The sequence below is a fragment of the Scyliorhinus canicula genome, chromosome 5, assembly GCF_902713615.1.
Source record: "Scyliorhinus canicula chromosome 5, sScyCan1.1, whole genome shotgun sequence".
Lineage (NCBI taxonomy): Eukaryota > Metazoa > Chordata > Chondrichthyes > Carcharhiniformes > Scyliorhinidae > Scyliorhinus > Scyliorhinus canicula.
In genome coordinates this window covers 29,628,865-29,652,798 of record NC_052150.1, presented here as the reverse complement: position 1 = coordinate 29,652,798, position 23,934 = coordinate 29,628,865, and the positions used below count along the sequence as shown (strand labels likewise).

Here is a 23,934-nt window from a genome sequence, read left to right as displayed (position 1 = left end):
GCAGCTAATTTATTTTTTCTTCTTTTTTTTGGCAGACACGATGGGCTGAATGGCTTGTTTCTGCATCATAACTTTCCTATGGTTCTATGGTTCTAATGCCAATTACTGGCAACTTTCCCCACAAAAGACATTGCCGTATAGATGTTCAGCTTCCCTGCTGACTTGTCAGATGTTACCTTCACATTTTTGTCTGACTCCTCCGCAAACTTGTTTGAAAACGACAACAGATAATTGTCAGTTAAGCTGATTTGGTCGACCGCCGACTGCAAAAATGCTTTCAAATTCCTCACGACGTCGGGATTGTAGTTTTCAAAATTTGAATCAAAGCGTGTACTTCCGACGCTATTGGTGATGTGAAATCCCACCCTGACATCGAGACTGCGGCCTGCCATACAACTGATGTTCTGTATATCCATCATTCTCTGGATTATGCTATCCAGCTGTGTCTGCAGTTTCAGCTGACCGGCCAGTGCATTGGGGAAGCGTATCTGACTGGGGAGATCCACTCCCACAGCAACATCAACAGTACATCCTGGAAGAGAAGAAGGAGCTCGTCTAATTCTGACAGTCCCATCAGCAGCTCACCAAACCATCATTTCTCCCACTTAGAGAATAATCCCGTGTGGGTCTTACATTACAATTATATTACCAATTGCTGCACAGTGTTCTTTTTTATCACTAACATAGGCAAGCAGCGAAATTGTCCTCTCCAGATCCAACATCTGTAATTTGGCCATCACAACGTTTCCCCCATTTACTGCCCCTTGATTGCTCCCCTTGTGATGGGTAATGAAGCAGAAAATAATATTTTATTTTAGTTCCTCCTCAGGCAGTGGCATTGCTGGCAAAGCCACTATTTTATTTTATTGTCTTGCATCTTCCAACGTAGGGAGTGACAAATGACTCAACTTAAGCTGCTGATGCACCTCAGGATCCTGAGATCTGGGGCCCAGGAATAAATCCATACATACAAAGTGCTCACGCAGGATGTTTAAACTGGTTTTATCCTGCATGAACTTCTGCATGATTCGCTATGACAGTGGGAAGAGATGGCCATTTTCACGCAGACTTCGGTTTTTGCTGTTTACTCACCCTACTCTTGATGGTAAAACCTCTCAGGAAGGCAGCCCAAAGTCAGCAAGAGTGTCAAAGCATCCCCAGCAACGCCCACACTACTCAGTATCGCCCTGATACAGCTCAGCATCCCCAACAATGTTCACCCAATTACCGCCCCGTCGCCATCAATGTTCGCTCCACCCCCATTCAACAATGCCCACCTTCCCCTCACCCTGAACAATGCTCATTCCCCCCCATCACCTCACATTCCCTGCAATGTGGAGTCCTCCAACATTGGCCGGACAGGAGCCCAGGGATTGTTCCCGACAATATTCATACCCCTTCCCAAAAATATTCACCACCCTCCCCCCTCCTCGCCCTCAAGCCAATATTCACCACCCTCTTTCCTCTCCCAAAATTGTTGATCCCCACTGCTTCCCGCGCCCTTTCTTCCAACTCACATTCCGGAATCCCGGAGTGGGATTGCTCAGGGCTGCCTGAAAGATCTGAGCCATTAAACCAGGGGCCAGAAGTAAAGAAGCACAGATATCTCGGAGAATTATGGGGCTGGAGGTGATTCCACACATAGGGAGGGCGGTTGGGGGGGGGGGGGGGGGGGGGGGGGGGGGGGATCATGGTGGTATTTGAAAACAATGATGGAAATACACACAGAATTTTACAGCCCTTCCTACAAACAGGATCTTCCGCAATGATGGAGCCATAAAATCCAACCGGAATTTCCCAGAAATATACTGAAGGAGGAGAATCCAGTCCATGCCACTGCATAGGCAGCACGGGGGCCAAAGGTTCGATTCCCGGCTTGGGTCACTGTCTGTGCGGAGTCTGCACGTTCTCCCCGTGTGTGCGTGGGTTTCCTCCGGGTGCTCCGGTTTCCTCCCACGGTCCAAAGATGTGCAGATTAGGTGGATTGGCCATGCTAAATTGCCCTTAGTGTCCAAAATTGCCCTTAGTGTTGGGTGGAGTTACTGGGTTATGGGGATAGGGTGGAGGTATGGGCTTGGGTAGGGTGCTCTTTCCAAGAGCTGGTGCATACGCGATGGGCCAAATGGCCTCCTCCTGCACTGTAAATTCTATGAAAAACCACATCAATAGGGGGGGAATTAAAGGCAAATTTGTCGTACAAACTGGGTAAGGATGATAAGTTTCTTTCCCAAAAGGAAATTAATAGCCATTCGGGTGCTTACAACAGCTTTAATACGTCATTTTTACTAAGACCATCTTTATATTTTTGAAGTACAATGCATACTTCCATGATAGTATTCAAACTCGGGTTCCCTGTAATTCTGAAGGCCATTATAGAGTCTCCAGTAAGAAGCAACGGCCAAGTAAGAAACTCTTCACTCACCTGAAGCTGGTGGATCACAGATGCTGCGGATGATCCTTTGTTTAATCTTGGGCAAGTCTCGAAAACCTTCAACATAATAGATTCTTTCTTGCGAGCCTGAGATTTGCAGAAGTTGATTCAGATCCGCCTTCCCTACTCCCAGAGTCAAAATATGAATGCCCTTGTCTCGCAGGCTGTCGGCTGGGGAAACAACACGATCGCTCGACCTCCCGTCCGTGATCACAAGCAGGAACTGGGGCACTCCAGAAGCTGTCCGACTACCTGCCTCTCTCGTGAACAGGCTAGCTACATTGGTCAATGCTGATCCAATACTGGTTCCTTGATTCAGTTGGAGCATATCTTCAATCTTGGCCACCAATGGTTCCTTCACTGAGAAATCCTTCATGTCAAATTCGTTTCGAAAAGATGTACTGAACTGGGCCAGGCCAAACTGGAACCGATTCGGGCCGATGTTGAAAAGGTCAACCATATGTATCATGAAAGACTTTGTGTAGTTGAAGTCATCGGCCACTATGCTCTCAGATCCATCGACTAAGAAAACAATGTCTGCTTGTTGAAGTTCACATTCTAATGAACAAAAAGAATAATCAATTAAAGCTCTGTATAAATTAGCATATTTATTTCTTCCCCCAATCTTCGCCCTTGTGTAGGTGATTTGTTTGTTTGGAGTAAGGCCCCCTTTTAGAATATAGGGCGGGATTCTCTGACCCCCCACCAGGTCAGAGAATCGCCGGAGGTCAGCGTGAATCCCGCCCCCATCGACCGCCGAATTCTCCGTCCCTCCAAAAGTCGGCGAGGCCTGAGTCGCGCCGCCCGCACCAGAGAATGGCGGGGACCGGCGCGACTCAATGCGCCCAGGGGCTGCCCGAAGTCTCTGGCCCGAAGTCCCGCTGATTTTTTGCCGGTCCCACCGGCGTGGATCAGACTAGGTCCCTTACCGGTGGGACCTGGCGGCGTGGGCGGGCTCCGGGGTCCTGGGGGGGCGCGAGGCGATCTGGCCCCGGGGGGTGCCTGCACGGTGGCCTGGCCCGCGATCAGGGCCCACCAATCGGCGGGTGGGCCTGTGCCGTGGGGCACTCTTTTACTACGCGTCGGCCGTGTCAGCCTCTGCGATGGCCAACGCGTCGGCGACCCCCGCCCTGCGCATGCGTGGGGATGACGTCAGCAGCCGCTGATGCACCCGCGCATGCGCGGGCACTCACCGGCCGGCGGAATCCCTTCGTCCCCGGCTGGCGTGGCACCAAAGGCCTTCCACGCCGCCCGGCAGGGCGCAAACCACTCCGCGCCGTCCTAACCCCTGAGGGTGCGGAGGATTCCGCACCTTTGGGGCGGGCCGACGCCGGAGTGGTTCACGCCACTCCATCCCGCCGGGTCTCCCCCGCCCTGCCAGGTACGGGAGAATCCCGCCCATAGTTTCTACCACTTAAAATGGGTGTATTGGAGTCAACATAATTTGGCCACGATACATGATTCCTGGTGTACAAGACATTTATTTAAATGCTTAAAGAGGGAATATTCAGGGGCGACACGTGGCACAGTGGTTAGCACTTCCACCTTCAGCGCTGAGGTCCTGGGTTCTAATCCCGGCTCTGGGTCACTGTCCGTGTGGAGTTTGCAAATTCTCCCCGTGTCTGTGTGTGGTCACAACCCAAAGATATGCAGGTCAGGTGGATTGACCACGCTAAATTGCCCCTTAATTGGAAAAAATAACTGGGTACTCTAAATTTAAAAAAAAGAGGGAATATTCAAACTCCATCTCTCCACTTTCTACTCTTTCTAAATGCTCCAGTGCCATTCCTCACGGAAAATGACCGACACCTGGCTGATCGTAACAGAGAGTGAAAGCGAAGACAAAAAAAAGCAAACTATCTTCAACTTTGGCAAGCTAAACAGCCCTGAAGAACCATCAGTTTTACCAACACAGCAGGTAAATGCTTGTGGTCAGTAAGGCACGGTCTGTGAACGAAGGTGGCAAGGTTATCTGTAATGACTTAATAAGACGGAGTTACACGTTCAAGAAATGCAAACAGCTGCTTGGACAGTCCACATTTGGCTGCCTAGGCATCTGCCTGGGATAAGCATGGACATTGTGAGAATTGATGTCCCTGTCACTCAATCATACATTCCCCGTTCAGGTTAAGCAACAAGTGATGACAGATATTAGTCGCCCATGGGTGGCATAACAGCACATGCCCAATGCTGCCCCAACTGGACACCCATATACCCAGGAGCATAGTTCAGTACACAGCATTCAGCAGCTGTGGCTTTGAGCAATGCTTTCCCACTGTGAGTATATTGTGACAGTCCACTTTTATCTCAGCCAGGGGGCTCAGCACTGAAATAAAAGTGGAAAGCACTGGAAAAACATAGCTGGTCTGCCAACATCTGTGGAGAGAGAGAGAAAAACAAGAGGTGACGTTTTGAGTCCAATACGGCACTCCTTCAGAACTGTGTTGGGTTTTATTGAAACAGGACTGAACTTGGCACTCTCCCAACTATGTCAGATGGTGTACGCCCCATTCATTATTGCAGTTTAAAATTGTCTCCTAAATACAATTTTTTATGCTGGAATTTGAGTCCTATCACTTCAAATTTGAAGCATAGAAAGTTTACTGTTTTACATTGGAGTCAGTGGTACTTGAAGTGGTTAACCACATTTGGTTCACTCCCTGTAATACTGGATGCAGATCCCCTGAGGCCTACATTGTGCCTGTGTTCCCTCCTGCATACCCCAATCTGGAATACAAGTGACAAGAGGGCAAAGGGAGCCCGAGTACAGTTATAAAGCTCAATGGAGTCACTGCTACCCCCATCAATTCTCTGATAAATCAGATGGTCACCCTAATATACAATGTCTATTTGAAATGGATGAATGGACGTTGTCTGATTCAGAGTAAAATATCTGGTTGACAACCCCAATCCCGGATGTCAAATGGTGCCCCTGCCCTGCGTCCCTGCCCTTGACTCCAGAAGATGATCTATCCCTTTTTAAAGGTCACTTCTGACTGGGTGGTAGACATGCTACAATCTGTCAGAAGTCAAAATGGAGCGAGGCTATGCCACCCATTCGCCATCCCCAATCAATCTAAACTGCACAGCTCTATCAGGCCTTTAACTTCATTATACTGCACTCACATTTGCGATTTTGGCTCATTGCAAGGTCACAAATATTCCTTTACCTGGATTCGTCTTCACACAAACCAGCTGCGAGATATCCTTAGTGATGTTCTTCAAGGCATCAAAGTCTTGAACATAAAAGTAGTTTTCCTTTGAGCCTCCGATTGTCTCGAGCTCTTTCTCATTGGCTCCGGCTATTCCCACAGCAAAGACGGTCACTCCATCCGCTCTGATGTCTTCCGCTGCCCCTTGTACTTCTGGCCAATCTGTGGCTTCTCCATCAGTAATCACAATGACAAACTGCGAAACCCCTGCTGCCGCCCGACCCCCTTTCTCCGGCGCTAATAGTTCTTTGGCCTGCTCAAGAGCACGCGCGGTGTAGGTGGCCCCTCCCCTCATCCGCAGCCGAGCGATAGCTTCGCGGACCTCATATTTACTCTCAAATTGATTCAGTTGGAATTGGACGTTGGGTGCGCTATCGTACAGAATGGCTCCGAATCGAACTTTGCTCGGGGACACGGCCGAACTGTTCACCAACGTCATCATGAATTTCTTCATATTCTCGAAATCATAATGCTGTATGCTGCCTGATCCATCGATTACAAAAACAATATCTGCTACTTCCGTTCTCAAGCAGGCTAGAGGGAGAAGGAATGGTGGCAGAATTATTGCTCTATCTTTACATAATGCAGGTGACTCACATCCTACAGCGTAAACAAATTGAGCTGGATTCTCCATTTCAGCTGATAAGCGCCAGCTCAAACGGAGAATTCACTGGCGTTTTACGACCCAAAGATCGTCGCCTAACTCTCACAGATTCCGGGACCGGTGAGGGGCTAGCAGCAGCACCGGGTGAAACTCCCGCCCCGAAAACGACCTGAGAATGGCCGGGTCCCTGGCTGCGCATGCGCACGCCGATGACCTGCAGCGGTCACGCCGTACAACATGGAACCATCCTTGCGGGGACCTGCCATCCACGACCCCACATGCAACCCCCTGGCCACTCCGCACCATTGTCCCCAACCCCCGCGGAAGACCCCGCTGGCCAGCAGCATGGATCCCGGCCGAGTGTAACGGCGCTGGACACAGTCTGCAGCCGCCACGCTGGGTTCCTGACCGCTGCGACCACACATCCCCCACGTCGTTGGGAACATGGCCCATCGGGGGCAGTGCACCGCGGGAGAGTGTGCCGAAGATGCGTCAATGCCCTTGCAACGGCGTGCGGCATGTGACATGATTATGCCACTTCAGAGGGGGCGGAACATGGCAGACTGACATCAAACCGACGCCAGCCCCGATTTGGGCGTCGGAATGGATTCTCTGCCCGATCGCCGATTACGATATCAGCGTCAGGCAAAAGAGATTCCCACCCATTATTTTCTCCTGACCGTGAGAATTTAGCAACAGATTGCATGGGAAAGGAGTCAGAAGTGTTATTTATCACTAGTCCTTGGCCTGACAGCCCGCCGCAGATCCCACCCCTCCCACCCTCTCCACCTCTACCCCATCCAATGGACCCTATGGAAAAGGCATCGATATGCATAGAAACACTTAGCCTTTGACAGATTGACGGTGCAGAAACTACCAGTGCATGAGGTTTTGAACCCATTCCCAGGCCCAATCCATCCATAGATATGTTAGCGACAGACACAAGCTCTGCTACAAACAAAGCGAGCAGGGCTGGGATTCTCCAAGCCCGCGCTGGGTCGGAGAATCGCCAGTGATTCTGAAAATTCCCGCCACCGGGATGCAATTCTCCGGCGACAGGAGAGTCGGCGCCAATCACACATGTGCAGTCGACGCACCGCCAGTCGGGGGCCGTTGAAAGAGGCCCCCGTGGCAATTCTCCGTGATCGACTGGCCAAGTTCCCACCGAGTTCCACCAGCATGGTTCCAACTTGGTTCCACCCAGCGGGAGCTCGGACCTGCAGCCGCGGTGGCCGTAATGGTGGGAGGTCGGGGGGGACCAGACTCTGGGGGGGGGCCTCCACGATGGCCGGACCCGCGATCGGGGGCTACCAATCGGTTGGCACGCGCAATCTGGGGGGGGGCCTACCTTCTTCCGCGTGGGCCCGCTGTGTCACTACGCCATGTTGCACCGCGCCGGTGTGGAAACGGCCGCCATGCGCATGCGCCGGCGCGGAAATGGCCCAGCAGTGCAGGGCCGCGTATAGGCGCTGGAGCTGCGTGGAGCACTCCGGCGCCATTCTGGCCCCCTGTGGGCCACTGAATCGCTGGGCCAAGAGGCCTGTTGACGCTGGCATGAAACACTCCGGCGTTAACGTCGGCCTCAACACTTAGCCGGGATTTTGGAGAATCCCGGCCCAGGAATCTAAAGGTTCTGGCCTATTTTCTGGCCCTTTCCATCCAAGGAGGAAAGGGATTGGATCAGCAGGCCTGTGGTATATTGACCTCACACCGTCCATTAATCAGCTGACCATCAGTTGCCAAGTGACTAGTTGTATCTTAAAGTTAACCTTTCTGTTTGCCAATTTACAGTAATTATCCCACTACACTTACCTTCAGGCTGGCTGCAAACTTCCCAATAGATTTGTTTTTCTGGATCCTCCAGCAGATCAAAGTTCTCAACATAGTGAACTTTATCCCAAGTTCCTCCAATTTCCAGAAGCTGGGTGCTGTTAGCATTGAAAACGCCCACGGCGAACACAGTAATGCCTTTATTCCTTATGGCTCTGGCTGGTTGAAGGACCTCGTCATGCGCCTCTCCACCAGTTATTACTATGAGGTACTGTGGGATACCAGGCCGACCCCCTCTAGCTTTGTCAAAGTAGTCCGCTGTAAACCTCAATGCTTGACCTGTGAGAGTCGTCCCTCGTAGCTGCTGCATGTTACCAATCGCTCTGCGTAGATCAGCTTTCGCTGAATGGACATCAAGCTGGAACTCTAGCTTCGGGTTCGAGCCAAACTGTATCAGACCTACATGCACATTCTCGGCAGCAGTAGTGGTCTTGTTCACGATGGCATTCATGAACGTCTTTATTTTCCTGAAATCTTCAGAATTTATGCTTTCTGATCCATCGATTAGGAAGATGATATCAGCCGTGTCCAGCTTCTTGCAGGCTGAAGAGAAAAAAATTGCATGGAGTTTTGCCACTGGCACTTTTGAACGGGGAAATTCAAACAAAGTTAGAAAAAAGCCCCCTTTGCCCTGCATCCTGGTTAAGGGTCAAAATTATTAGTAATATAGGAATTGCTAGACCAAAAAAGACCAAAGATTAATGATGTTCAGCTCCTATTATGTAGTAGATGCATAAAACAATGACAATGGACTTATTGGCTAATCATGGTGATCAATCTCTATCAATTAATCTATGACAGAGACTTGGTGGCGGCCATGGAGTGAGTGGTCGCACACGGTTGCACAGTGGTTAGCACTGTTGCTTCACAGCGCCAGGGAGCCAGGTTCAATTCCTTGCTTGGGTCACTGTTGGTGCAGAGTCTGCACGCTCTCCCCGTGTCTGCGTGAGTTTCCTCCGGGTGCTCCGGATTCCTCCCACAAGTCCTGAAAGATGTGCTTGTTAGGTGAATTGGACATTCTGAATTCTCCCTTAGTGGACCCACACAGGCGGCGGAGTGCAGTGACTAGTAATTTCATTGCAGTGTTAATGTAAGCCTACTTGTGACACTAATGAAGATTATTATTATTATAGAGGGCAGCTCCAGCTTGAAGGCATTGATTTTGGCTTTCTTCACTCGTGTATTGGGTAGATTCGGCAGAAAAGTGGAGGAGAAAATGTAAGAGAAGAAGTTCTCCGCTGGATTGTCATGTTTACTGGCTGTCAGACCACGCTGAAGACAGTGTGGGACCAGGCTAAGGAATTGGAGGGGGCCTGTAGCACAGCACCAATTGGTAAAATTGCGCGGGGGGGGGATCGGCGGCGGCAGAAAGGCTCAGATGGAGCTTCACCAAGGAGGGATTTCAACATTAGAAGAAGGAGATGCAGAGTGACTGGACGAAGGCGATTGAGGGGGCAGTGGCAACTCTTTACAGGTCTCTGGATCGAGTGGAGAAGTGCCACGAAGTGCAAGGAGCAACGGTCAGGGAGGTGAAAAGACTGTGTCCGACCAGAGTGACTGGATTGTATCCTTGGAGGGGGTGGTGGAGATCCTGGGAGGTCTATGCAAGTCACTGCGGTCTGAAGTGGAGGTGCAAGTGAACAGGTCAGACGACAGAATTTGTGGACTGTGGGACTGTCGGAAGGTGTGGTGGCAACGAGCGCCACAAGTTATGTTTCCAGGATGTTAGCCAGGTTGGCGGACGAGAAGGTTTTGGACAAGGCCCCAGAGGTGGAGCAGGCCCATAGTTCCTTGAGGCAGAAGCCAACAGCAGGGTGCTGTCCCGGGCATTGATTATGCAAATGCACATGTTTTTGGACAAGGGGAAGATCCTGACGTGGGCCAAAGTGAAGCGAGTCTGTGAATGGGAGGATAATTGAGTCCGGATTTACCAGGACATTGACGCGGAGCTGGCAAAGAGGCATGCGGGCTTCAACAAGGCCAAGGCGGTCTTGTACACACAACAGATTCGGTTTGGGGTGCTGTGCCCGGCCAGACTCTGGGTGACTCATGATGGCTGGGAACATTATCTTGAGACACAGGAGGAGGACAACAACTTTATAAGTGACGATAAGCTGGGGGGAAACTGAGGGGAGGTACGGGATGAAGGGGTTAATTCCACGTAAGTTGGGAGTTACTCTTATTCTAGATTGAGATGGGGTTGGGGGGGGGATCTTCAGAAGCTGTAAGTGGAGCGATCGCTACCCCCTCCCACTTTTTGTTTTTTGGAGGAGGTACTTGTGAATTTGTGTTTATTTTTGTTGGGGGGGCGGGTGTTAGATGGGGTCCTTTGGGTTATACAGTATTGATGGCTTTGGCATTATTCATGGTGGTTGGGGGCGTGTTGCACAGGCTAAGGTGAGGTTGTTGGGGGGAGGGAGGGTGTATACAGGGGCCTTCTGGTGGGAGTCACCATGCTAGCAAGCAATGCGAGTGAACGGGAGTCTGGTGGGGGAGAAGGCCGCAAGGATTGGCCAGATTGGGTTGGGGAGGGGTGGGATTGTGACAATGGCAGGTTTGGGGGATGAGTGTGATCATGAAGGGGGCGAGGAAGGGATGGGTGGGACAAGTATTTCTCTCGCGGTTTGACTCAAAGTCAAGTGTGTGGCCATTTTGTTCAACAGGAAAATGGGGTTCTGGGGGGGCCAAGGAGGTGCAGAATCCGGGGGAAAGGTTTGTAATAGTGAGTGGGGTGTTAGAGGGGATGCCAGTGGTGTCAGTCAATGTTTATGCACCTAACTGGGATGATGCGGGGTTTCAAAGAGGATATTGTGGCGATTCCTCCTGCGCAAGGATGAGCTTGATTCAGTTCAAGAAGGTGCACAAGGTACACATGACTCAGGCGAGGTTCTTTCAGGGAGTGACTGATTGGTGTAAGTGTGGGCAGGGGCCGGTGAATCATGCTCACATTTCTGGGGGTGCGGGATGCTAAAGAGCTTTTGGGAAGCAGCGTTTGGGATGTTATTAAGGATGTGGGGGCTGGGGTCAGACCGGACCCTATGGTGGTGATCTTTGGGGTTTCAGACGAGCCGGAGCTGCTGGAGGGGAAGGAGGCCAACGCAGTGGCCTTCGTCTCTCTGATTGCCTGGCAAAGTATCCTGTGCAATTGGAGGTCAGATACGCCGTTGGGCGGTGGCGGGCTGGCTTTGAAGTCATAAAAGGGGAAAAACTAGACTTGCGCTGGCGGCCATGGAGTGAGCAGTCGCACATTTGGGGGCTCCCGCTCAAGGCGGATTTTTCGGTCTTTTTCCTGCCTGCAGGGTGAAGCAATTGAATGCAGAAGGTGCCTGGGGAAGATCTTACTCCTCTGGTGTGGCTGGTGGTGGATCCACGGACTAGGAATGGGGCAAGAAAGAAAGAGTGGTGGAGCAGGAAAGTCTTTGTGGTGCGCCACAGGATAAGACGGCAGGGGGGATTGCTCTGCCCACCCAGTGGGCAACGGAGCATTTAATAGGGTTCCCCGATTAAATGTTCTGCCAGCAGAGGACGGAGGCCCTGGAAGACCTGGTGAAGGTGGTGTAACCGATTAACTCGAGATTGAGAGAGCGGAGCAGAGGCTGGAGTCCCAGGGCCAGGTGACCCAGAAAGTGGAGGAGGCAGTGGGGGAGCATGAGGGGCAGTTGGCCAATGTCAGAGGTTAAGCTTCATCCAGTTCAAAGTAATACATAGGGCGCATATGACGGCAGCAAGAATGAGTAGGTTCTTTGAAGGGGTAGAGGACAGGTGTGGGCGGAGGGCGGGCGGGGTGGGGGCGCACATCACATCCACATGTTCTGGGCGAGTCCAAGGTTGCCGGGTCTAGCAGGAGTTCGCGACGTGGTGTCTGAGGTGCTGGTGGTGGATGTAGTCCCGAGTCCAGAGGTGGCGATACTCGGGGAGTCGAAAGACCCGGGAGTCCAGCGGGTGAGATGTTTTGACCTTTGCCTCCCTGATAGCCCGGAGACGGTGTTTGCTCGGGTGGCGGAACTCGGAGCGGCCGAAAGCGGGGATGTGGGTGAGCGACCTGGCGGGATTCCTGAGGCTGGAGAAGGTTAAATTCGTCTTGAGGAGGTCAATGGATGGCTCACTCAGAGGTGGAAGCCGTTTATTGATTTCTTTGAGGAGATTGGAGGGGAATGGGTGGGGTAAGGGAGTTAAAATGGGGAAGGCCGGATGTGAGAAGGGGCGGTATTAGGGGAGCAGGGGGGAGTGTGAGTTGGTTGTTTACAATGTTGTTTGGTTGTTCTTCTGCTTTTGTTTGTTTATATGAAAATGCCTTCAATAAAATATTTTTTTTAATAAAAGGGGAAAAACTGCACCAACTGTTGACTATGCTTTGATGTTGTGTATGTTTGGAATAAAATATCTTTTTTTTAAAAATAAATCGATTACAGATCCTGACATGAGGTGACATGGGGCGGCACAGAGGTTGGCACTGTTATCTCACAGCACCAGGTACCCAGGTTCGATTCCCACCTTGGGTGACTGTGTGGAGTTTGCATGTTCTCCCGTGTCTGCATGGGTTTCCTCCGGATGCTCCGGTTTCCTCCCACAGTCCAAAGATGTGCAGGATAGGTGGATAAGTTAAATTGCCCCTTAGTGTCCAAAGGTTAGGTGGGATTATGGGGTTGCGGGGCAGACGACCTATGTACAGCACTCTTTCAGAAGAGTGACACAGACTCGATGGGCATTGTAGGGATTCTATGATTCTTTGGGGGAAAACAACAGCGGTGGAAATTGTAGGTCCAAAGTCATTGCTTCCTCCCAAGCATTTGCCACACTTGTCTCAAATTACTTATATGCTGTAACCCCAGAAATCATTTTAAGAAATCCATCTGACCTAAATAAGCATTTGAGTAGGAATTGCTCTGCAACACTACAGGGAAGTCACAATGTAGCAAAGTCATAGCCATGCTTTTGCATCTTATAATGTTGGCAGACAGAAAGTTGTGAGCATGAAGTGGGCGATTTAGCAGTACGCACTCCTGCACACACAGCAACACCTCCTGGGGGAATGTCTATCTCAAGGTTGGCAACAGTTCTTCAATTGGGTCCAATAAATTCCCCCGTAACTACCATCCTCCCAGCAAGCTAAACCCATTCTCTAAAAGTCATTAACATAAAAGAAATTATTAACCATGTTAAGTCTCTCCTGCCATTGAGCTCAGTGGGAATAAAAGTCAGACGAGATGTAAAACAAACAGCCAATTTACTAACACACATTTAAGACAATCATATCACGTCAAGATCGCCTCCAGTGTTCCTAGTATCTTTGCTTTTAACTTTTGTTTTTCCTTTTATTGAAAGATAACTGAGAGATTCTAACACAAACATCAGCCAAGTAATAAGAGCATTGATCAAACTGTGTGCAGGATGAGACGTTTTGTTTACTGCTCTGTGTTGCCACATGACAAGATCTATTGTAAAATCTTTGGTACACAAATAGCCAGTTCTTCATTGCTGCCCACTTTACCAGCTAAACACTGTACCATTTATTACACTTAGCTGAAAGGGAACATCCCAGAGACACAGGGGGGACAAATGTAGCCCATGGAGGGATATTTAAGAGAGTTCCAGAATCCAAAGCTTACCTCGCTCTGAACAGAGTTCCCGCACAATCTTATTCTTCACATCTATCAAAGCATCAAAGTTGGTGACATAAAAAACTCTTTCTTTGACTCCTCCAATCTGTAGAAGTTCAGATTCATCTGTATCTCCCACTCCTATTGCATACGTGTGGACTCCCTGCTGCCTCAGCTCTTCAGCAGGGCTTGTTACAGCATCACTGGACTGTCCATCTGTGATAGTGATCAGGATTTGCTGCACCCTCCGTCCACGGCTTCTCTCTGCATCATTGAAGAGATTCTTCATGTAGGCTAATGCACGGCCAGTTGAGGTGCCTCCTCCAATTTGAGCAATTTGCTTAATCGCTGCCTCCAATCCCCTTTTAAGGGTATATTGAGCGATTCCAAATTCAATTTGTGCCTTATCGGAGTACTGGACGACCCCAACACGAACGAGGTCTGCACCAATACGGAATACTTTCACTACCTCGACAAGGAATCTTTTCATGTCCATGAAGTTCCCAGGGAATATACTGCCTGACCCATCAACTAGGAAATAGATGTCAGCTTCTTCAGTTTCAACACATCCTGAAAAGAGAAGAGGAGATTACTTCAGTTCCTGAACAGCAATGAGTGCAGGCGTGAAAGGGGAATTTGGTGCTAATCTGGGTTATCGGGAATGAAATTAGTCCATGCCCGCAGCACAAGATGGGCTCAAAGCAAATTTTCACCATGCCGATTTTTATTTTCCATTGACCTAGCAAATATTGGCAGGATTTTAAATTTCAAAAATCGGCACAGCCCATTTCGCTATGAGCCTCCTTCATACCACTGGGATAGAACAATTTCACCTCTGCCATGTTTTGATTACTCCTTCTTTCACATCATGTAGATGTGGTCTTCTACAGTCTGACACAGGACACATTTTATCCTAACCTGCCCATGAGGAAACTAGATGAATCGGGTTGAAGTTGTATAAAACATTACAGTAGTAAGATCACACATGGAATACTGTGTTCAGTTCTAGTCACCCTATTATAGGAAGGATATTATTAAACTAGAGAGAGTGCAGAAGAGATTTATGAGGATGCTACCAGGACTTGATAGTCTGAGTTATAAGGAGAGGCTGGATAGGCTGGGGCTTTTTTCCCTGGACCATAGGAGGCTTAGGGGTGATCTCATAGCGGTCTATAAAATAATGAGGAGCATAGATAAGGTAGAAAGTAGACATCTTTTCTCAAAGGTAGAGGAACCTAGAACTAGAGGGTTTAAGGTGAGAGGGGAGAGATACAAAAGAGACCAGAGGGGAAATTTCTTCACACAGAGGGTGGTGAGCATATGGAATAGGCTGCCAGACGCAATGGTAGAGGCGGGTACGATTTTGTCTTTTAAAAAGCAGTTAGACAGTTACATGGGCAGGGTGGGTATAGAGGGATATGGGCCAAATGCTGGCAAGTGGGACTAGCTTAGTGATAGAAACTGGGTGGCATGGACAAGCAGGGCCAAAGGGCCTGTTTCCAAGGTGTAAACATCTATGACTATGACTCTAAATCAAGCAGGCATTTCCCTCCTGTTAGTTCTCTCACCAACTGCCATTGGCCTTGCCAAACAGCCACGCCCTTCAGGACTCATCCAGCTGTCACCAGTTGTGCATCTGAGCTACTCTGTGTGATGACCATTGAAGTCCCCCACCCAGAATACATAGAATCATAGAATCCCTACAGTGCAGAAGATCATGTCGGTGCCAACCCTCCGAAAGAGCACTCCACCCAAACGCACTCCCCAACCCTAACCCATTACCCCCTAACCTAACCTACACTAAGGGCCAATCTATCATGGCCAATCCACCTAACCACGCTGTGCCCTCGCTACTTTCAGTGCTCCTTCCAATTGATATTCATCGTGGAGGAATACTAATTCAACAGCTGAGGAAGGCTAATGTGTGGTCATTAGCAGGAGCTTTCCTTGCCCATGTTTGGCCTGATGCCATAAGGCATCATGGAGTTTGGAGTTAATGTTGAAGACTCTCAGGGCCACTCCACCTGTACACCATTGTAACACTACCTCTACTGAGACTTTCCTAGTGGAATAGGTCACAACCAGAGATGGTGATGGAGGAGTCTGGGACATTGACATGATTCTGGGTGTAACTATACCAGGCTGTCGCTTGACTAGTTTGTGGGACAGTTTCTCAATTTTTCCGTAAGTACCCAGATATTAGTGAGGAGGGCTTTGCAGGGTTGACTGGGCCTGATGTGCCTTTGTTACGTCCAGTGCCTATGTTGATGTCAGTTAGTCCATAAAGTATTATTCTCATTCTACCTTGCCATAAAGGTTTGAAACAACTGAGTGATTTGCTCGGCCATTTCAGAGGACATTTAAGAATCAACCACATTACTGTGTGTCTTAAGTTACATTTAGGCCAGACTAGGTAGGAATGGCAACATTTTTACAACAATCTGGTAGTTGGTCATCCTTACTGTTACCGCCAGCTCAGTAACATAATCATTCTGCTACCATACCCAAACTATACTATCATACCCAAATCCTCATACACACCTCCCTCCTGTGCAAGTACTGATTCGACTGCAACACATTGTCGCAGTTACTGTTAACCATGTGTTATCAAAAATGCCCCCCCCCCCCCCCCCCCCCCCCCCCCCGGCCCCCCACACCCCTGTCCTGGGTTTGTTGGTTTGAGACCTTTCAAGATTGAAAAAAAACACTCAGGCAAACTTTTGCTCGAGGGAAATGAGGGAGCAGCTGCAGTAAGTGAGCTTTTATTGAGACAGGACAATGACAAGCTTAAATACTCCATCTGGCTTCCATGTCACTGGTAAGTTTCCCAAGCCCTGGGAAACCCATGTGCTGCACTCGCTAAATTTAGAGCAAAGTTGAAATCAATTGACAAAGATCTCGCTAACGTCTCCGAAGGAGATTAATTGCAACTGCAACAACCCACCTACCCACAAAAATGAAATGCCCAAAGGCAGCTCAGGTTTCTCACCAGCATCCAAACACACCGCCGTTAAATTCAGGAGTAGGCACACTGTGGCCAGGCTACAGTCCAAATCAAGAATTCATCAAGTCTAACTCTCACTCATACACATCCCCAAATCATCTGTTCTTGGGGATTAAAATGCCCCCCCCCCCCCACCGGCCCCACCATGCGCCCCTGGATTTATGTACATTTTTAAGCCTTATTTTAAATATAGCAGCAGTATCGTTATATCACACTGGTGAATTCCACACACAATACCCGGAGTTGCTGTCAAGTTTTGATCTTTCTGTCCAAAGGCCAGATGTCAAGGATGTGGACCTCATGGAACTAGAGATAACATCAGGGTTTCTTTTAAGGCTATGGAAAACTAAAATTCTAAAATAAACATTTTTAATAAGACAACACAAATCAAAGTGGCTGGAGGAGAACAATTAACTGGAAAGATGTCCTCTACATCTGTACCCACCAATAATTATTCTCATGTTATACGGTATAGAGGCTTTACTTCAGGGGGTTGTAAGCTCTTTTAAAATTTTATTGGTTCTCTTGGAGGGAATTGATTGATGCCCATATAAAAAAGTTTTATTGTTACATACCTAAGGCTTCATAATTTCTATATGTAGGACTTGAATAGTAGGGTGCTATTTACAATCACTGTACAGTGTTTGCATATGAAAGGCCTGTTGCAATGTTTATCAAGTTTGTGTAGATGTGGACTATTTTAACTGAGGTATTAAGGGTTAAAGTCAAAGTTCACTAATTAGGAGCACTGCAAATCAGAGAATTTGAAGCGTTATTGGCACATTTTGTTGAAAGTTGATATAAAAATGTGGCAAAAAGTGTAAGTGAGATATATTGGACAATTAAAGAGCTTGACACCATCACTGAGCATTAATGTCTGATAAAGCGTGTAATCATCATGAAGTATGACAAGGAACTCTGAAAAGCCAATTACTTCTGAATGAAATTAAATAAAATCAGGTCAGGAATTAGACCCAAAATTTATGGAAGACATTTAACTTGATTCTCCCAACCTTGTTTGAGGGTTCCCCTTTGGACCGATTGGACGGAGGTCTGTTTGATTATCTCATTGCAGATCTTCTTCTGAAGAGCACTTTCGATGGTCGACAGTTGCGTGAAGTCCTGCACCCTTGTGACATAACTGGTTGAAGGGTGCGACGCAATTTTCCTCAACTCGCTCTCAGTGGCATTTTGGACTCCTAAGGCATACACGATAATGCCCATACGACGCAGAGAGGCTGCGCTGTCCTCCACTGCATCCTGGGATTTACCGCTGGTGATCACAACCAAGATCTGAGGGATTCCTTTCCTGGCGCGGCTGCCCGTGCGCTCCGTGAAGTAGTTCTTCCGCATGAAATCAATAGCAGTGCCTGTGTTTCTGCCCCCTCCCCTGTACGGAGTCGATTTGATGTGGTCCAGCATGTCAGACTTTCGGTGATACATTATGAGATTGAAATCTTCTGATGCAATGGTGTTGTACTGAGCTAAACCAATGCGGATATTTTCAGTGTCCACTTCTAGGGCATTGATCATATTGTAGAGGAAAACACGGAGTAGCTGGAAGTTCACTGCCCCAATGCTGTCCGATTCATCAACTAAGAAAACAATATCAGCGACCGAAGCAGACTGACAAACTGTAAAGAAAAAGCACACAACGATAATATTCAGCTCAAAATTACACACACATCTTAAGGGAATTGCAGCTAAACATTTAGATTAAATCTGCTGGTAGTGAAGCTTTTAGTCGTGGTTCAGTGGTAGCACTCTCACCCTCGAGTCAGTAAATCAAAAGGTTCAAGCACCTACTCCAGACATTTGAGCCATATTCTGGGCTGGCATTCCCAGTTTAGTACTGAGGGAATGCTGCACTGTTGGAGGTGCTGTCATCCAGATGATATGTTTAACAATGTACGCCCTCTGAAATTGTCAGAAAATGTTCCACCGCACTCTTCGAAGAAGAGCAGGAGAGTTCTCTACAGTATCCTGATTAATACTAATCTCTCAAATCACATTACTAAAACTGGTTTTCTGACTATCTCACTGATATGTGCTGGACAGCCATTTTTCTGGCGTTCCAACAGTGACTACACTTCAAAACGTATTTCATTGGCTGTACAGCGTTTTGCGAGATCCTGAGATTGCAAATGGCGTTACATAAACCCAGGTTCTTTCTTTCTTTTGAACAAGAACTGAGGAATGAAAAAAATCAGAAGATGGTGGGGCAATAAAATGCTCATCCTCCGACTGTATAGTCATAAGGTACTCTGTGTCTGTTTACCAATAACAATATCATTCTCTTTACAAGCAATGGGCAGATTTACCTTTTCTTCTCTTTGAGAACTGCTTTGAATCCATAGAATCCCTACTGTGCAGAAGGAGGCCATTCGGTCCATCGAGTCTGCACCGACCCTCCGAAAGAGCACCCCACCTAGACCCACTCCCCCGCCATATCCCTGTAACCCCGCACATTGATCATGGCCAATCTGCGTAACCCTGCACACCTTTGGACTGCGGGAGGAAACCAGATCACCTGAATGAACCCCAAGTAGATCCAGGGAGAATGTGCAAACTCCACACAGACAGTCGCCCAAGGCCGGATCAAACCAGGTCCCTGGCGCTGTGAGGCAGAAGTGCTAACCACTGTGCCATCTTTGCATTAAAACTTGAGTATTACAGGAAAAACATGGAGAGTTGTGAACATTAGGATTAATTCAATGATCAAATTACCCTGGCTCAGGCAGTTGTTACGCACAGTTTATGAGGCACAAGAGGCCATTATGCTCATCGTGCCTGTGTTGGATCTTTGCTAGAGCAATCCAAAACTAGCTCCACTACCCTGCTTGTGCTTTGTATCATTCTCTCTTGCAAATAGTTATCCTATTTTCCCTATATCATGTCATACATTTGTGCTCCAACAATATTCTACATTAAGATATTTCACCTAAAAGTGAGATCTTCCCATTACACCCGCAAGGGGGGGGGGGGGCAGCACTAAAGGGGCTGCCGTTCAAACAAGCCCGACATAAATTCCGCTACCTGGGGATCCAAATAGCCCATGACTGGAAAGGGATCCACAAATGGAACCTCACCAGCCTGACGGAGGAAGTTAAAAAGGACCTGCAAAGATGGAACACACTCCCGCTCTCCCTCGCGGGGAGAGTTCAGACGATCAAAATGAACGTACTGCCCAGGTTCCTCTTCCTGTTTAGATCCATTCCGATCTACATCCCCAAGGCCTTTTTCAAAGCGCTGGACAAACTCATCATGGCGTTCGTATGGGGGGGTAAAAATGCTAGGATCCCAAAGAAGGTCTTACAAAAAACAAAAACCAGGGGAGGGTTAGCCCTCCCGAATCTACAACTCTACCACTGGGCAGCAACAGCCGAGCGAGTAAGGGGATGGATCCAGGAGCCAGAAGCTGAGTGGGTGCGTGCGGAGGAGGCCTCCTGCATGGGAACCTCCCTCCGGGCCCTCGCCACGGCAGCACTCCCATCCCCACCCAAAAAACACTCCAGCAGCCCAGTGGTGACAGCCACCCTCCAATCCTGGAACCAACTGCGGCAGCAACTTGGCCTGACCAAAATGTCGAACAGGGCTCCCATCTGCAACAACCATAGGTTCAAACCAGCACTGACCGACGCCACCTTCAAAAGGTGGAGGCAGGACGGGGGGACACTGACAGTCAGGGACCTATACACGGACGACAGGATCGCAACACTGGACGAACTGACAGAGAAATTTCAGCTAGCTGGGGGGAACGAGCTACGGTACCTGCAGCTCAAAAACTTCCTACGAAAGGAGACAAGGACGTACCCACAACCGCCACGACAGACACTACTGGAAGACCTACTGGACGCAAGTATCCTAGAGAAAGGGAACTGTAGTGACATGTATGACCGACTGGTAGATAGGGACGACACCGTACTGGACGCAACAAGGAGGAAATGGGAGGACGACCTGGGGATGGAGATCGGGTGGGGACTCTGGAGCGAAGCACTGCATAGGGTCAACTCCACCTCCACGTGCGCAAGGCTCAGCCTGACGCAACTAAAAGTGGTACATAGAGCCCACTTAACAAGAACCCGTATGAGTAGGTTCTTCCCGGAGGTGGAAGACAGATGTGAACGGTGCCAAAGAGGCCCGGCCAACCACGCCCACATGTTCTGGTCCTGCCCCAGACTCGTGGAGTACTGGACAGCCTTCTTCGAGGTAATGTCCAAAGTGGTGGGAGTGAGGGTGGAGCCATGCCCGATAGTGGCGGTCTTCGGGGTTTCAGAACAGCCAGATCTATTCCTGGGGAGGAGGGCGGATGCCCTTGCCTTTGCCTCCCTGATCGCCCGCCGTAGAATCCTGTTTGGCTGGCGGTCAGCAGCACCGCCCAGAGCTGCGGACTGGCTGTCCGACCTCTCGGAATCTCTCCAAATGGAGAAAATCAAATTTGCCATCCGAGGGTCGGACGACGGCTTCCACAGAACGTGGGAGCCATTCATGCAACTGTTCCGGGACCTATTTGTGGCCAATGTACAAGAGGAAGAATAGTCGGGGGAAGGTAGCGGGAGGGGGGGGGGGGGCTACAGGTTCGTTACGGGGGTTCGATGGCTAGCTAAGGCCCAAAACCAAGCTAAATAAACATGTTGAGGGGGGGGGGGGGGGCGCAGTTACTACTACGAAGATGCTTACCTGTAAATATGTGTGTTAATTTTTGCGTGTTTGTTTTTGTTTGTTTTTTTTTCTCTCTCCTAACAATTTGTAATTTGTTCAATATAAAATACGAAAACTGAATAAAAACATTTATAAAAAAAAAAGATATTTCACCTAAAGGTTCTCTTTATGCACTTCACAGATTTTCAGTTGATAAACCCTCATCAGTAACTCAGTAACCAGAGCAAAACTTATTCCTTATTCATTCCATCTATCCAAATTCTTCACCTCCTTTTGCCTTTTTCCTCTCAACCTCCTCTCTTCCACGAGCTACGTTTCCCTGCCTCTAACAGTGGGGACGTGCTCTCACTTCCTCTGCTTCTCCACAAAAAGCACTTAACTGTATTTGATATGGTCCAGGAGCTGTCAATCATAGCTAGATGTTTATAAACATTGCGGTTAGTTTCGCAGCTGACTACTTGAAAGCCACTCAAGCCGAAGGGAAATGAATTAAACAATGCAGACAGCTGGGTGTGTGTGGAAGCTGTCAATCATAGACTAGTTAAAGCAATTTCACAGAGATATGAATGAAAGGCCTGCAGATCAAAAATCTGAGGGGATTTAAACACAGCTGACTGGTTTTCTCTTTCCAGAAATTTACAGGTGCGGCTTCCTCTCCCCTGAGCCAGCAAATGTATTGCACAGGTGAGTTTTTACACGGTGATTTTTTTTCATTGCCTCTGTCAGGACTGCTCTCTAGCTTCCAGAGTGGGCTCTCACTTTAAGCGGATTTCCAGGCAGAATTCTCTCTTATGGGGTATTCCAGACAGGGGTCGTTCTTATGAGGGGCTTCCAGGCAGCGGTCTATGTAATTGGGGGTCTCTGTAATTGGGGGTCTCTGTAATTGGGGGGGTCTCTGTAATTTGGGAGGGGGTCTCTGTAACTGGGGGATTCTGGTGAGGGGCTCTCTCATGGAGTGGTCTCTGGTGGGGGGTCTCTTTCATGGGGTGGTCCCCGTCAAGGGGGGGTTTCTGACATCCTCCTGCTGGTGCAACCTCGATACCACCGCCAGCAGGGGACCGAAGCATTGGAACGGGATCGGCACATTTTTTGCCTGGCACTGGATTCTCCACCGTATCGGGAACTCCGCTATCGGCAGCGAACAGCGGAGAATTCAGCCCCATGTCTGCACTGTGCTTTCCTTAGTGATCTCTGAATCTACCCTCAAATCTAAGCTCCAGATGAGGGCGGCATGCGGATAGTGGTTAGCACTGGGACTGCGGCACTGAGGACCTGGGTTCAAATCCCAGCCCTGGGTCACTGTTCGTGTGGAGTTTGCACATTCTCTCCATGTCTGCGTCGGTTTCACCCCCACAACCCAAAGATGTGCAGGTTAGGCGGATTGGCCACGCTAAATTGCCCCTTAATTGGAAAAAAAATTATTGGGTGCTCAAAATTTATATTTTAAAAAATGTAACCTCCAGATTCTGGGACAGTTCATTGATGTCCCTTCCTGATTCCACCCTACCTACCATGGTAACTCTGACTTTAATGGTAGGCTCTTTCTTTTGTCTCCCATTTATTTCAGGTTTTAAGCCTGGATAGGGCTAGCCTAACAATTGCTATAGCCTTGTCTAAGTAACTTCAGCTTCTCCTGTGCCTAGTTACATGTATATTTTGGCTGTCTCTCCAGACCAAAGCCCATCACTTCTACTTTCACTTTTTCTTCCTTTTTTTAGACTTATTTTTTCTTTACCATGCTCCTGTCATTATTCCTCCTTTCATTGGTCCCCTCTTGGATATTCAGCCTTCCCAAATTCCTACCCAAACACATCAGTAATCCTTGACATTCTGAGCTTCTTTGTCAGTACAAATGAAACCATCTGATAAGATGCTTCTGCCACTCTCCTACCTTCCCCTAACACACTGAGTCAAACTTTCTCAAAGGTCTCCCCACTACAGCACTTAACTCCCATTTTTCTCGAGTTTCTCTCCTACCTAGTCGTATACTGTCTCTAAGTCCATGAGACACACCTTTTGCTTTCTCAATCCTATTCTCACTCAACTGTTGACCACCAAATTCCCCTTTCTAGCTTCCACGTTAGCTGATATTGTGAACAGTTCTCTCTCCTCGGGTACAGAGCCCTCTCCTTAAAATCTGCCTCCATCATCCTGCTCCTCAAAGCCAAACCCTTGGCTCCCCACTCTGTTCTTGCAAACCGCCACCCCATCTCCTTACATCATTTCCTCTCCAAAATCCTAAAATGTGATTCCACCTCCCAAAACTTTTCCCAACTTTCCTGGAACTGAATGTTTGTATCCTTCCAATCAGGTTCTCAACCCTGCTACAGTACAGAAACAGCTCTTGGGCACGGTTCTCCCAAAAGGGAACAAAGTCCCCTAGCGAGCACATTTAGAGTTTATTGAATAAGGGGCCTGAATGGGGAACGCGCAGCCAAAGCCACACATAGCCCCATTTTGTACAGTGGGGAGTTCTGCTCGCCAGAACGCCCCATTGTAGCGAGATTGGGACGCCATTCAAAAAAGGCGTCCCGAACTCCGAGGTCCCGAATCAATCCCCAACCTCCACCACAGCCGAATGCAATATGGGA

General features: G+C 48.8%; 1 protein-coding gene across 1 annotated transcript in view; it reads right to left on the bottom strand.

Annotated features, from left to right (window-relative positions):
• LOC119965585 (collagen alpha-6(VI) chain-like) overlaps window positions 1-23,934 on the bottom strand; it is a 165,075-nt gene that overhangs the window by 106,118 nt on the left and 35,023 nt on the right. Inside the window, exons 6-11 of the mRNA XM_038796376.1 lie at window positions 17,695-18,315; window positions 13,687-14,247; window positions 8,060-8,620; window positions 5,602-6,177; window positions 2,423-2,989; window positions 177-532 (exon numbers count right to left, since the gene is read on the bottom strand). Coding sequence (XP_038652304.1) covers window positions 177-532; window positions 2,423-2,989; window positions 5,602-6,177; window positions 8,060-8,620; window positions 13,687-14,247; window positions 17,695-18,315 — 3,242 coding nt within the window. The remainder of the gene's footprint in view (window positions 1-176; window positions 533-2,422; window positions 2,990-5,601; window positions 6,178-8,059; window positions 8,621-13,686; window positions 14,248-17,694; window positions 18,316-23,934) is intronic.